We start from the raw sequence: 12477 nt of genomic DNA on the forward strand, positions 1-12477 counted from the left end.
TTGAAAATTGAACGGTTCCGAGGTCAAGATATGATTTTCGAAACTTTTTATAACAGATTTAGGCCTCTCTCAAACTTTTATGTATCAATATTCTCGCACTTTTAGAGAAACGAGATCAAACAGTGAAACTTTGTTAAAAAAACATTTGTTGTTGTGCGACACGATTTTAACCAATTACCTAAACGCATTTTAAATAGGTATTCTAGATTCTCACATCTTACGATCAATCAATATAACATGCACGGTCTTTTATCGCTTAACGAGCTCATTGTCATGAGTGCACCACCATAACCGTTGGTTAAACAGCTTTTGCCTTCGTAACAGCCATTTTTCGGACTTATGTAGTAAAAATCTGGGACCCACGCGAACTCGAAGTCACTCTGTAAACTCTTCAGCTTTCTGTAAGTTGTTACCAATATAAAAGAATTTTAGTAGCTGATTGATAAAAGTATTCTAAAAAATTATTATGTACCGAATGCACGATAAGCTTTTAGAAGAGAATCGTGCTGTCCTTAAGTGAATGTGATGTAATTAAGGCGACTTTGTAATGTGCGTGCTTCACGTGCGTGTTACAAAATGCAAGCGTAGTGTTAAGTGCAGTTTAGTTCTCTGATCATGTTTAAGCTTTATGAAGATGCTCTTTTGTCATAAGTTAGAGCAAAATGCTAAATTGTCAACAATTATTTCATACCAGCTTTATTATTTCACACGTCTTTAGATAGTATCAAAAACGTTAGAAAAGGAAAAAAAACGTTTTACAACGGACGGTTGATCTGATCATGAACTTTTCTTCGCTTGCATCAACTCGAATCAAGTCATATCGATAATAGACACATTGCTTTGTTCAAACGATTTTCCCGCCAAACTGAACACGCACTAAAAGTCAATAATGTCGAGAGGGTTTGGTAGAAACGGACTTTTCGAGCTTGCACAAAATCTCATTTTCTATCTTGCTTCTATTTTTTGTCATCACCCAATTTAGTTTTAGAAAAAATTGGTTTCAACCGACCGTTGGGATACTAAAACGTGCCGGTATGTAGTCCAAAGTACAATCCAAACCTCTTATGAAATATTTTAAACCATTATACGACAATTACATCACGTACTGACCTTACATCGTAAGGTTACACTGACCAGAGGGATCGTAGTTCTTGGAACAATATGCGCTAAGGAAAAAAGGAGAGAGAGAAGAGCATTTTTTAAAACCTTCAGTGGGGTAACTCTAATATAAAACCTTAATTTAGGACATTTATACCCGGACAAATAATTACTGCAACCAAACAGCTCTCTAACGACGTCGCCTAGATGCGGCCGTTTTGAATGTAACCTAGCAACCTGGCCCCTTACCTCATCTCAGCAGACTTCAACTTACAACTTGTCTGCTCAAATTAATTCAATTTGAACTTGATTCAAGGCTAATTAAAAGAACGGCCGACGAACCAAGCCTCAGCTGTTTGTACACCGTAAGTTTTGGTTCCCGCCATCGGAGTTGAATTCTGGGATGGCAAGCGTGTGCGGCCGGGTTACTGAATTGTCTTTAAAATGGCGGTGTTCTAAGCTGAATTTTCAGAGTTTCCCACCATTTATCAAAGTGAGGCAATCTCGTTACCAAAAGTCCTCTCTTCCGTCCGCGAGAAAGTAGAGTACTTTTTCAAGGGAGGAAGAGGAAGGACACTGGAAACTAGGTTTCTTTACCTGATCGCGTGACTCTTAATTATGGTAACATTTCTTAAGTGTCTCGATGTTTAAGTCTCCATGAAATTTATTCATCGAGCTTTCATTTGGTTTCAAAAAAATTTGCAATTTTAATGACATAAACGTTAAAACTTGATTGACAAAATGTTTCCAAAGTGTCTTCAACGCTCTACTTAACTTTTCCTGTTTGCTTGTTTTTGTCATTAAATCGAGTCGTTCGTTATCGTAAAATACGATATTCTGCACCTTAAGGTAAAAGTCGCCAATACATTTCAGACCAAAAAAAAAGGTATTCAGCCACGATTCTTTTTGTTCTGAGCAATTAGATGCTTGGACATGTGAGTGACCTCTAATATGCGTACGAAAATGAACCGTTGCTTTCAACCCTCAAAATTCTTTCCGGTTTCTCTTTATCGGTTTATTGAAGCTGTGTCTACTCACATGCACTCAATCGAAAATAGTTCAATATTGCCCGAGGCTTTTAGCAGGGTTCTTGATAAGCATATTACGAATAGTTTCTGACAGTTAGGCCATTTTCACAGAAGCAGCGTACATCACAAGTAGTTGCCACGAGGCTCACTGCATGTGAGTATTATTCTCTTGCGCTTGTTTTATCATTTACATATATCATTCGATCATCTAACCGAACAAAAACCTGTTTTCTTCTAAAACTTTAAACCTTTCTTCACAGTTTGTATCTCATTGTAACATTCCTTAGTAAAATCCTAGTTAAACCTGGCTGTTAATTCACTTTGAAAATGACTGTCACCCCTAGACATATTTTAATCACATATTCAAATCGTTAGAACACCACGCAGTGACTCAAAATGAAAGATTCCTGTATACTAGCAGCAATTTAACAAACGCCACTCCCTTTTCAAAAAGTTTGTTGTTACAAATCTGTACGTGATCAGACAGTTATATCATATCAGTACAACAGATATCATAGGTAAAAAAAATGAAATGAGATATTAGAAGTCTTTTTTCTTTTATTTAAAGGACTGAAATACTTCTGATTCGGCTGTGAACAGTAGGAATTAAAATAAATTGAAGCGCTTGCTACTCTCCTTTAACCGTAGAAGAAACTAAAGTCACGTACTTTCCAGGTCACTTTCGAAAAAGCATTTTCGAAATTGCCACAAAACTTCGAAATAATGTGTAGTAATATATATCAGAATTATATTTTTGTCGGATGAGGTGTCGGTGTTGGTCGATTCGGGATAAGTGCTCATGAGTAAATTCCACACAGTCGTTACGCTGTTTGTGCGCAGTTGCAATTAGTAAAACTGTTCTTGCATGGAGCATATGAATGTCCAAAGTCGAAAATTATTGAAACCCTGTTTTCCTTCCGATTTGTAGATGGTTTTGCGCCTATTTTGGAGAAGGGGTCTTGTAATACGCGCACCATGAATAATCAATTCGTTATACTAATGTCCGTATACTTAATTACCATTAGCGGTTGAGAGGCGTTGAGTTAACTTCTGGCGTGTTCTGGGCTCCTCCACTATCTACATACAGCTGGAAGGTAAGATGTAACAAGCGTTTTACTGTACTTTTTGTAGGAAGTGTTTTGCAGAATAATTCAGATATTAATTCTCAAGCCTGATCGTTCGGAAGTGAGCAGAAATGAGAAAAATTACATTCTCGCCCAGACGATCAAGCTGCCCGCTCAACTGTAAGGTTCAAATCGTGTGCTGTTGAATTCAAATATTTAGAAATACATTTTTGCTTCCCTCATAGACATCAGCTTGTAACAGGTTAGGAGATCATTTACACAACAACTGAAGCGATTTGTGTTGTTATGAGGGAAACCCAGTAACACAATTATTTGGAGGCAAATAATTGTGTGTATTTGGACGTGTGTTGTCTCCAGTTCAGGTAGCATGAACAAACACTGTCCCTCAAGTTTTGCTATTTTTAACTCAACAAAACGCCCTCTTCAAGGACGCCATCGAAACTTCGACATAAGAGGGCGTTTGGCGTAACTTAGTAATTTTCCGGTTGAAAGGAGGTAGAAAAACAACATATCCTACGTGTCTGTGGTCAATTCACGGTACAGTTACGTCCTTATTAATTTGTTCACGGTTGATATATTCCTCTTCACTTGAAGTATAAACCTGTATTTGCACCTTGCCAGATCGTTAGAAAGAAGTGTCGCAACAAAGCCTGCAAGAATGAGCAAACTCTTTTGGCTAATATCTTGCCTCATGGCCGTCGGATTTTATGCAGAATTATGGTGAGTGTGCAATGAATATGAATATTGTTTTGCAACTGAGCTTTCAGCATCTACAACTTTAATTTATGTAGCTGGCAGCGCCCGTGGGCAGGATGAAGTGAATCCTGTGTTCTGACTAGCTCACCAAGCGGGCAGGCGGAGCCATCTTGCTTGTTCGGGATTGCTCGCTTTGATTCCGCGCGCGTGGAGTCTATTTACAAAGTTCGTAATTTTTGGACAATGAAGGCAAGGGAGTCGTAAAGTGACAGAACACACTCAAAATAAAGGAGATATAAAATGAGTTTCCTGAGTTTATTGTGCTACAAAATCCAACTTTCTTTTCCAGTCCTTAAAAATAAACAAGTCATTTTTAATTCGTTTACAGCAAAATCTTCTGGCTTTATAATAAATCATTCACTGAACACTCACTTCCCTTGTCTTAAATGGTTCATCCCAAGATCATGAAAAGTACCTGAGCTCTAACTAGTTTGGCTAAAATCTTCTTTTTATTTACCCCTCAAAGGGCCAGATGTAGGTATTGATTATGTGCACAAAGTTGATGGAATGATAAAAAGGCTCATTTCTCTTTTTTTTCATGTCTATGCTCTAGTGAAACATCTTCAGTTGACAGGATTGAAGGAGCAGCTCTGAAGATTGCAACATTTAACGTCCAAATATTTGGGTCAAAGAAAATGGCAAATACTTTGGTCAGAGAAATATTAGTCAAGGTATTTTTCGATGTTAGTGCATTAAAAAGGGTTCAATAATGGAACTGGAAGTCACAGATGGAGGCTTATAGCTCATGCCTTAAAACGCCATATTTTCTCGATCAAGGGCTGCGGGGCGTAGCGGCTAACGTGTGTGTGTGTGTGTGTTTCTTTTTGTTTGTTTTTTTTTTTTCAGGGGAGGTGATTATTTAAAAACCGTCATATTTATAAAAAGAATGATAAAATAGAACTATTCATAGTGAAGAAGGTCCTTGCTCAAAACTTCAATTGCTGTCTCGTTTTGGTAGGAAAAAATGGGCCCAACTCTTACACTGGCTTCCTATATACATGCAAAAATTTTATTGTCTCTTTTGCGATCCAAGTCTAAATTCCGAGAAGACTCTTTTTTATGTCTCTCATATGGGCCAAATACGATTACTCACGGTCAACCACATACCTGCTGCTTAATACAGGTCCTACCGTTCAAGGGGCATTATAAAAGACTCAAAAAAAACTCCATTTAATACCATAACTAGCCGCTTCATGTACAAAATCTCGCTCGCAAATACTACACACTTTGATTTTGGCAGAGAAAGATGAACAAAAAATCCTTGAAATATTATTCTGAGTTTCATCAGAGTGGGCCGCTTTCTATGACCGTTCAATATAAGTTGAGGACCATGACTAAATGCCGTTGAGACTTAGTAAAAGGTCACCGCGACCGCTAAGTAGAGGTGAAAATTAAAATTACAGTGACTGAGAGGAAAGAAATTCGGGAGTTTGACAGCTGACAGACTGAGAGAGGGGGACATCTTGAGCCGATGTCTGTTTGTTAAGACGTTCACCTCAAAGGTGCCTCGGTCCGATATTCACAGTGCGGACGTCTGTGTAAATTGACTTCCGAACAAAAGATCACTGAAGTAAAACTTCCACATCCAGCCAATGCTAGGAGAGTTTCCTCTCTATCGCCTCGTTCGCTTTTGATGAGCGTAAATATATATATGAATCTTTCGTTGACGTTTGATGTTTTTTGCAGGTGATTTTAAGGTATGATATCATATTGATCCAAGAAATTCGTTCAAAAAGAGATCGACCGATAAACTTGCTGTTCGCGGATGTCAACAGGTAATGAATTAACTTAATAACTTCATTTTAGTCGTCAAGTAATATTTATCGACAATCTAGAGGGACCCCTCATCTTCTCACCTGCCTTCTCCTTAGGTAACTTATTCCAGTTATGTGCTCAAGCTGCACAAGAGTCACCAGACTTTTTCTTCACTTTTTCCTTCTTTCTCCCCCCTCCCCTCCCCCCACTCTTCCCTACTTTCTACCTAAGAGTACTCCCATTCCTGCCCCACACATGCTCAGGCAAAAGGCAAACTTTGAGCGTTTTTTAAGATGCATTTGTAAAGTAACTTTTATCTCAGTTTTCATATGTACTATCCTTAATTCATTCCAGATCAGTTACGTATTTTATAAAGCAAATGCGAAGAGCTAGTTAAGAGTCTTTGTTTCTCTTTTGCCCTGTGTCAGGGTTTCATCTCCCCCCGGCGTCTATAAGATGGCGTTGAGTGTCAGGCTTGGTCGCACAGCCAGCAAGGAGCAGTATGCATTCTTATACAGGTGAGCTATGTTATAAAAACTATACTAATCCGTCTTCTATGGTAACACTAGCTCAAAGCCGATTTGTAAGGAACACTTTGATTCTCCTTTGAGTTAGAAGGTGTTGTGAAGGATGGTGCTTAAATCAGACAGAATGCTTTTGGTTTAGACCCCATGAAAATGTTTCTTTTGATACCTTTCAAGTTTATTGAGCAAGAGGGGGGAGGGAAGGGGAGGGGGCGTGGTCGTGACTAGGCAACAGCAAAAACGATATCACCGATCTTAAATCAAAATATATGTTATTAGCGCGTTATTAATATATGACAATTGTCAGTGTAGAAGAGTAGCCCCCTCAGTATTAAACTAGAACCAAGCCCTTCAGACCGAGATCGCCTGAGCGACTTTTTTATGATTTGACTGCCCCTTACCGGACTCAGGTTGTTTGATTCAAAAACGGTTTGATATTTGAAAATGGAAGTATATGATAAAAGACCAATATCAAGTTGTCTTTTTGACTGCCAGGAGTGACAAGGTAACTGTTACGGACAGCTATTTGTATCACGACAACCAAGACACATTTCAAAGAGAACCTTTTGTTGTCCGTTTCCAAGCCAAAGGAGCATGTGAGTTACACTGTTTTTGTGAATCGTTTGTCACGCGAGGACTCTTGCTTATTGGCGAGTGATAAAGGAACGGTGCGCGCGACTAGTGTTATATGTGAGAAGAATAAAACAGGTTTGATTCTTTCCAGCGGACTCTCCAGCGTACTTTCGTCCGAGTGTGTGCAGTCGATATTTTTGGGAGGTCCGTTTTCAGAACATGTTATGCATGTTCGTTATGTAAAAGGGGGGAAAGTCAGACGGTGTCACAGCTGAGATCATTTTGATGAAGAATTGCCTTTTTCTTTATTAAGATGTGTCAGACTTTGCTATGGCTGCCATACATACTTCACCAAAGGCTGCAGAGTTGGAAATCGACCATTTGGTCGACGTTTATGACGACATTGTGCAACGATGGCAATTGAGAGACGTCATGATTTTAGGCGACTACAACGCCGGCTGCAGCTATGTAACCAGGTCAGAGTGGCGTAAAATAAGGCTAGCAACGGACAAGCGATTCTATTGGCTCTTTTCTGATCTGATGGACACTACAGTTGCGAAGTCCGATTGCCCGTATGACAGGTAAATTTGGTAAAGACATTACTAATAAAAATAAAGATAATATTATAATAATATAAACGATAATGGCAATGATAAAGTCAATGAAAAATAGGTGATCAAGATCTTAAAAAACTGAACGCCGATCTGCAAAATTAAAGCAAAGTGTAATGGTGGTATGTTTGTAAAGAAAATGTAGTGTTGCCTCAGTGGTTGGGGGAGGGGGGGGGGAGTGGTTAACAACATATATCAACTGAGTTGATAATGTGCATTGACCACCGTATAGAGTTTCTAAAGCTCACTGTTCGAGCGTTTATCCTTGGTCAGAGCACTCTCACAACGGGCTAACGCTCAAGACGTCAGATTTTTTTGAATTTATAACTCAATTGATAAAGTCAAAGTATCCTATACAGAGAGTCTGTGGCTCAGTGGTAGAGCGTCGGATCACGGAATCCGGATTGAATTCCTTCGAGGAGCTCAAAATTTCATTCTTTGTCCCTGGAAGAAAGTGTCATTCGCGCAAAGTTTCATGTCAAAAACTCGCCTGAACGCAAAACCTATCAAAGGAAACGAAATATAATCATCTCTGAGGTACAAGAGCATTTAATATCATCGTTATGACCCTATAGCTATTTGTTTTTTATAGAATGGTAGTTGCCGGGTATAATATGACCAGAGGAATCTTTCCAGACAGCGCCTATGTGTTTAATTACAAAGATGCTTATGGATTGAGTCAGGATGAGGTACATTATCCTTATACAACGATAAGAGGTTTTGATGGAGTTATAGATGACTCCATAAGTTAAAAATGTTTACCAAACCAGCGTAGAAAGGTCTGCATCGGGTTCTCCTTAAATGAAGGATCTTGTTCTTCTTCTTGAAGAGCAAAATGCTTCTCTGTTTGATCGCGTAGTCTGATCGTTCGGGCGAGAGAAGTCTTGAAAAGAACTGTTGTCTGTTAAAGTGACTGACACCTTGACGTCAGCCTAAACGAAAAATATTACAAGAGTATAGCAATGAAATTTTCGCTACCAGAGTTTAACTGCGTCTTAAGACTGGTTTTTGTAGCTGATTGGCAATTTTTTAATCGAATATCGAAACTAATCTGGGATTGGTTTGGGTTTGCTTCACCTCGCTCTGTGATTGGTCCAGAAAACTCGCACCACCATCTCGACCAATCAAACGCAAAATTAAAACCAATATCAACTTGGTCACCCTCGTTTTCCCGCGCTTCAAGCAAGTTTCCTGTTTTTACTCCGAGTTCTCACTGGTTAATGATGACTTTAACCTTTCTCCTGATAGTTAGTTATTGTTTCGAAACGCAATTGAAAACTGCTGTATTGGTTACAAGAAGTTTCGATCTGTCGATAAGGTTAGGCGATTTTCCATAGTAAGTTCGTTGAGTCAATGTCGTGTTTAAGTCGTCTTCATGGTGTTTGCTGATATCTGTGGACATCTGTTGAGAGGAGATTACTACATAATTAAAAACCGACATCCAAAGTCATCCCCTGAAAGTAGTCGTTGCTCTCGATTAAACATTGCGCACAGTGTGGTTCATGAATTGATGATGTTCAGCAATGTTACTGTTAATTAACATACTGCATTACTGTTTTCTACAGGCGGAGAAAGTGAGTGATCACTGGCCCATTGAGATACAATTTAAGGATTCAAGTGAGTCAATTTTCAGTTGTAATTGTAGAACAAATAACAACGGATATTGGTCACTTCCTCGCCTTCGGCTTGGTTGCCACCTTTCTGCCGTTATCGCATTTAAACTTTGTCTGTCATCTATAACTGAAACGAATTGTGGATCGATTTGTCAATTTTCTGTTCTTTTCTTCTTCTCATAAGCTTACAGAGATGAGGAACAGTTCTTCCAAGAGTCTGTTACAGTCACCATCAGGGATAAGCGTATATCAAAGGTCTCCGAAGACCAGCTTTTCCTGATGAGTTCCGAAAACCCACTGCTGTCGCAAGGTTTCACTGCGAAAACTACTTACAACAAACGTGGTATGGAAAACATCATCATCTCAAAGGAAACTGTTTCAGTCGGAGAGGCGAGAGATGCCGTAAAGACTTTCCGCGAGACTTATCCGAAGCTAGTTTCCTCCTCACAAGAAGCTGTAAGCAAACGAAAAATCGGCCAGTTAACACAAGTTGGAGATGCCGACTGCGTCGCTAGACAGCACGAGACAACAGTCTACCAAATGCTCTCCAACACTTGCCATGATATGAAAGTGAAGGAGATTTATTCAGTTCAACTTGTCTGTAATGTGCCGCTTGGCTTGTGCGAGATCAATGTAGAAGCAGCTAATTAAGCTTTTTCGTAAATTTCAAGTAGCCTGCCAGTTTGACGGTCTGTTGAGCACAAATGGTCGAAAGATAAGCGCGCGTCATAAATATTTGTCGACACCCAGCAAGAGCTGTTAAGTCTAACGCCCGATTAACTAAGAAAAAATGGGAAGATAAGATGCCGATTTGTTTTAGTTGTCTTCTCTTTTGGTTTGATTCTTATTCGGGAGGTTCAATATTGTATTGATTTATCATATTTTTTGAGTAACTGTAAACTGATCGCTGTTTAGCCTTTGTACGCTTAAAATATTAGAATTAAAAAATAAAAGATAACAATAACACACTCTTTGTCACCTTAATTCCCTGCCTACCTTACCTCTATGGCTGGCGACGCCAGCTTGAATGTAACCTGTGATGCGGGTTCTCGTAAATCAAATCAGAACAGGCAGGCAAAGAGAAAGATGCTTAGAGAGGACTTATTAACCCTTTCAGTCCTAAGAGTGACCAGCATCTTATTTCTCCTCACAGTAATACTACTTAATCATCCATAGAGATCATGAGAGGGGCTTTGATTGTTAAGCAAATTCTCCTTAAAGAAAGATGTTTTTCGTCTTGTCGCAAATGCCACAGAAAGACTCTAGAACTTCAAATTTTCCATGGGAAATCCGCATCTCCCGTGGAACATGAGACTGCCGAGGACTTGAAAACTAGCTGCCTGCCATTCTAACGACATGTACCGACATTCTAATGACATGTTTGTCTTTCGTAAGTTTTGGTTCTCGCCATCAGAGTTGAATTTTGGGATGGCAAGCGTATGCAGCCGGGTTACTGAGTTGTCTTAAAAGTGGCGGTATTTTAAGCTGAACGTTCAGCACGCTTCCCTTCACTGTAACAAGGGCACATACTTTCTCACCATTTATTAGAGTGATGCAATCTCGTTCCCAAGGTCCTCTCTTCCTCCCTCGAGAAAGTAGAGTACTTTTTCGAGGTTACACCAATCCCAAAAGAGGGCGACCAGGAACAGGCAAACAATAATAGACCCATCTCACTTACACCAGTCTTATCAAAGGTTTGCGAAAGGGTAGTACATAATCAGCTCACCTCGTATCTGCAATCGAATGACACCCTATCAAAGAGCCAAAGCGGTAACAAGAGATGGCATTCGTGTGAAACGTCTGTGATTGAAACAACTGACACAATTCTTAACGCGATTGACAAAAAGAAGTTAACGGCAGTTGTTCTATTAGATATGAGCAAAGCTTTCGATAGCGTCAATTACGACACGTTAATTTTAAAATTGCAAGATGTCGGAATTTCCAGAGACGCTCTCCAATGGTTTCGTAGTTACCTAAGCAACAGGACACAAGTAGTACGAATCCATTCAACGCTATCTGAGCCTTTGTCCGTGACCAACGGCGTCCCTCAAGGAAGTATCTTAGGCCCACTACTATTTAGCATATATACGAACGATCTTCCATCGATCCCACAGAAATGCAGCACTCAGAGTTATGTAGATGATACGAAACTCATCACTTCCTTCGAACTTAAAGACAACCTGGATGCAATTGCTGATTTGGAAGACGACTTGTTTAAAATAGGAGAATGGTGTTCCAACAACCAATTGTTACTTAACCCTGGCAAAACCAAGCTGATGATATTTGGCAGCAGGCAGATGCGTGCAAAATTGCAATTTCGCTCCCTTTCCATTATGGGTGAGGAGATCGTCCCCGCAGACACCGCCAAAGACCTTGGTGTGATTTTGGATTCTAATTTAACTTACGATGAACACATAATTAAGACCACTTCCTCGTGCATGTCCCGCCTCGGCCAAATAAACCGTGTCAAGCATGTTTTCGACAAACGTACACTTTTGATGATTATTAATTCCTTAGTTTTCAGCAGGTTATTTTATTGTTCCAATGTTTGGTCAAATACCTCAAAATGTAATGTTGACAAGTTACAAGCGGTGCAGAACTTCGCATGCCGCATTGTTAGCGGTGCGCGTAAATTTGACCACGTTACACCAATTCGCAAGGAACTAAATTGGCTTTCAGTTCAAAGCCAGCTTTACTACCGGAACGCTACAACGGCCTTCAGATGCATGACTGGTCAGGCTCCAGATTACCTCTCATCAAAATTCATAAAGCGAGCCGAGGTTAGTCGACGTAGCACCAGAAATTCGCAGCTTTTGCAAATTCCATTCTTTAGAACAGCTAGCGGTCAGAGAACATTTTTCTATAGAACTGTAAACTTATGGAACTCTTTGGATAATTCCTTAAAACTGTGCAACTCCGTTAAGGTTTTTAAAAAACGTTTAAGGACCAAATTACTCACAGAGTTGTAATTTTATATATTTGTATGCTTTCATTTTTCTTTTAGAACATTCAGATTTTAAAACATCTTTAATTGTAAATAGGATTTTAATTGTAATAGGATTATTTTTATAACATTGTCTTTGAAAAGCCCCCTTGGGGAAAGTCAATAAAGTATGTTGTTGTTGTTGTTGTGAGAAAGAAGGAGGATCCTGGGAACTAGGTTGAAAGTGAGGTTTCTCTGCCACATCGCGTGACTCTTAAGTGCGGCGTCCAACAAGTGGGCTCATAGATCTACAAAACATTTCTGACGTGTCTCGCTGTTTTATGTCTCCATGAAATTTGTTCATTAAGTTTCCCTCTGACTTCCAAAAAAATATGCAGTTTTCATGACATGGTGGTTAAAACTTGATTGACAACATGTCTCTAGCATGTTTTAACGCTCTATTAACTTTTGCTGTTCACCAAGGAAATAATTAATTTTAGTCATTAAATCG

At 39.4% G+C, this 12477-nt stretch overlaps 1 protein-coding gene across 4 annotated transcripts; it reads left to right on the forward strand.

Annotated features, from left to right (window-relative positions):
• The first annotated feature begins 194 nt into the window (after window positions 1–194).
• Window positions 195–10011, forward strand: LOC113685732 (deoxyribonuclease-1). Of its 4 annotated transcripts, none has more exons than XM_089181669.1 (12): window positions 233–401; window positions 2238–2280; window positions 3152–3220; window positions 3833–3931; window positions 4521–4638; window positions 5654–5742; window positions 6151–6240; window positions 6742–6842; window positions 7133–7400; window positions 8023–8119; window positions 8996–9047; window positions 9228–10011. In XM_089181669.1, the coding sequence occupies exons 4-12, from the start codon at window positions 3870–3872 to the stop codon at window positions 9692–9694; spliced, it is 1344 nt and encodes a 447-aa protein (XP_089037795.1). In that variant the 5' UTR covers window positions 233–401; window positions 2238–2280; window positions 3152–3220; window positions 3833–3869; the 3' UTR covers window positions 9695–10011. The 4 variants fall into 4 exon arrangements, with proteins under 4 accessions (XP_089037794.1, XP_089037795.1, XP_089037796.1 ...); XM_089181670.1 differs by lacking the exon at window positions 233–401 and adding an exon at window positions 1885–1984; XM_089181668.1 differs by lacking the exon at window positions 2238–2280 and having other exon boundaries at window positions 195–401.
• Window positions 10012–12477: the final 2466 nt, after the last annotated feature.

The sequence above is a fragment of the Pocillopora damicornis genome, chromosome 9 (genome assembly GCF_964200805.1).
Source record: "Pocillopora damicornis chromosome 9, jaPocDami1.2, whole genome shotgun sequence".
In the NCBI taxonomy this organism is placed as follows: Eukaryota; Metazoa; Cnidaria; class Anthozoa; order Scleractinia; family Pocilloporidae; genus Pocillopora; species Pocillopora damicornis.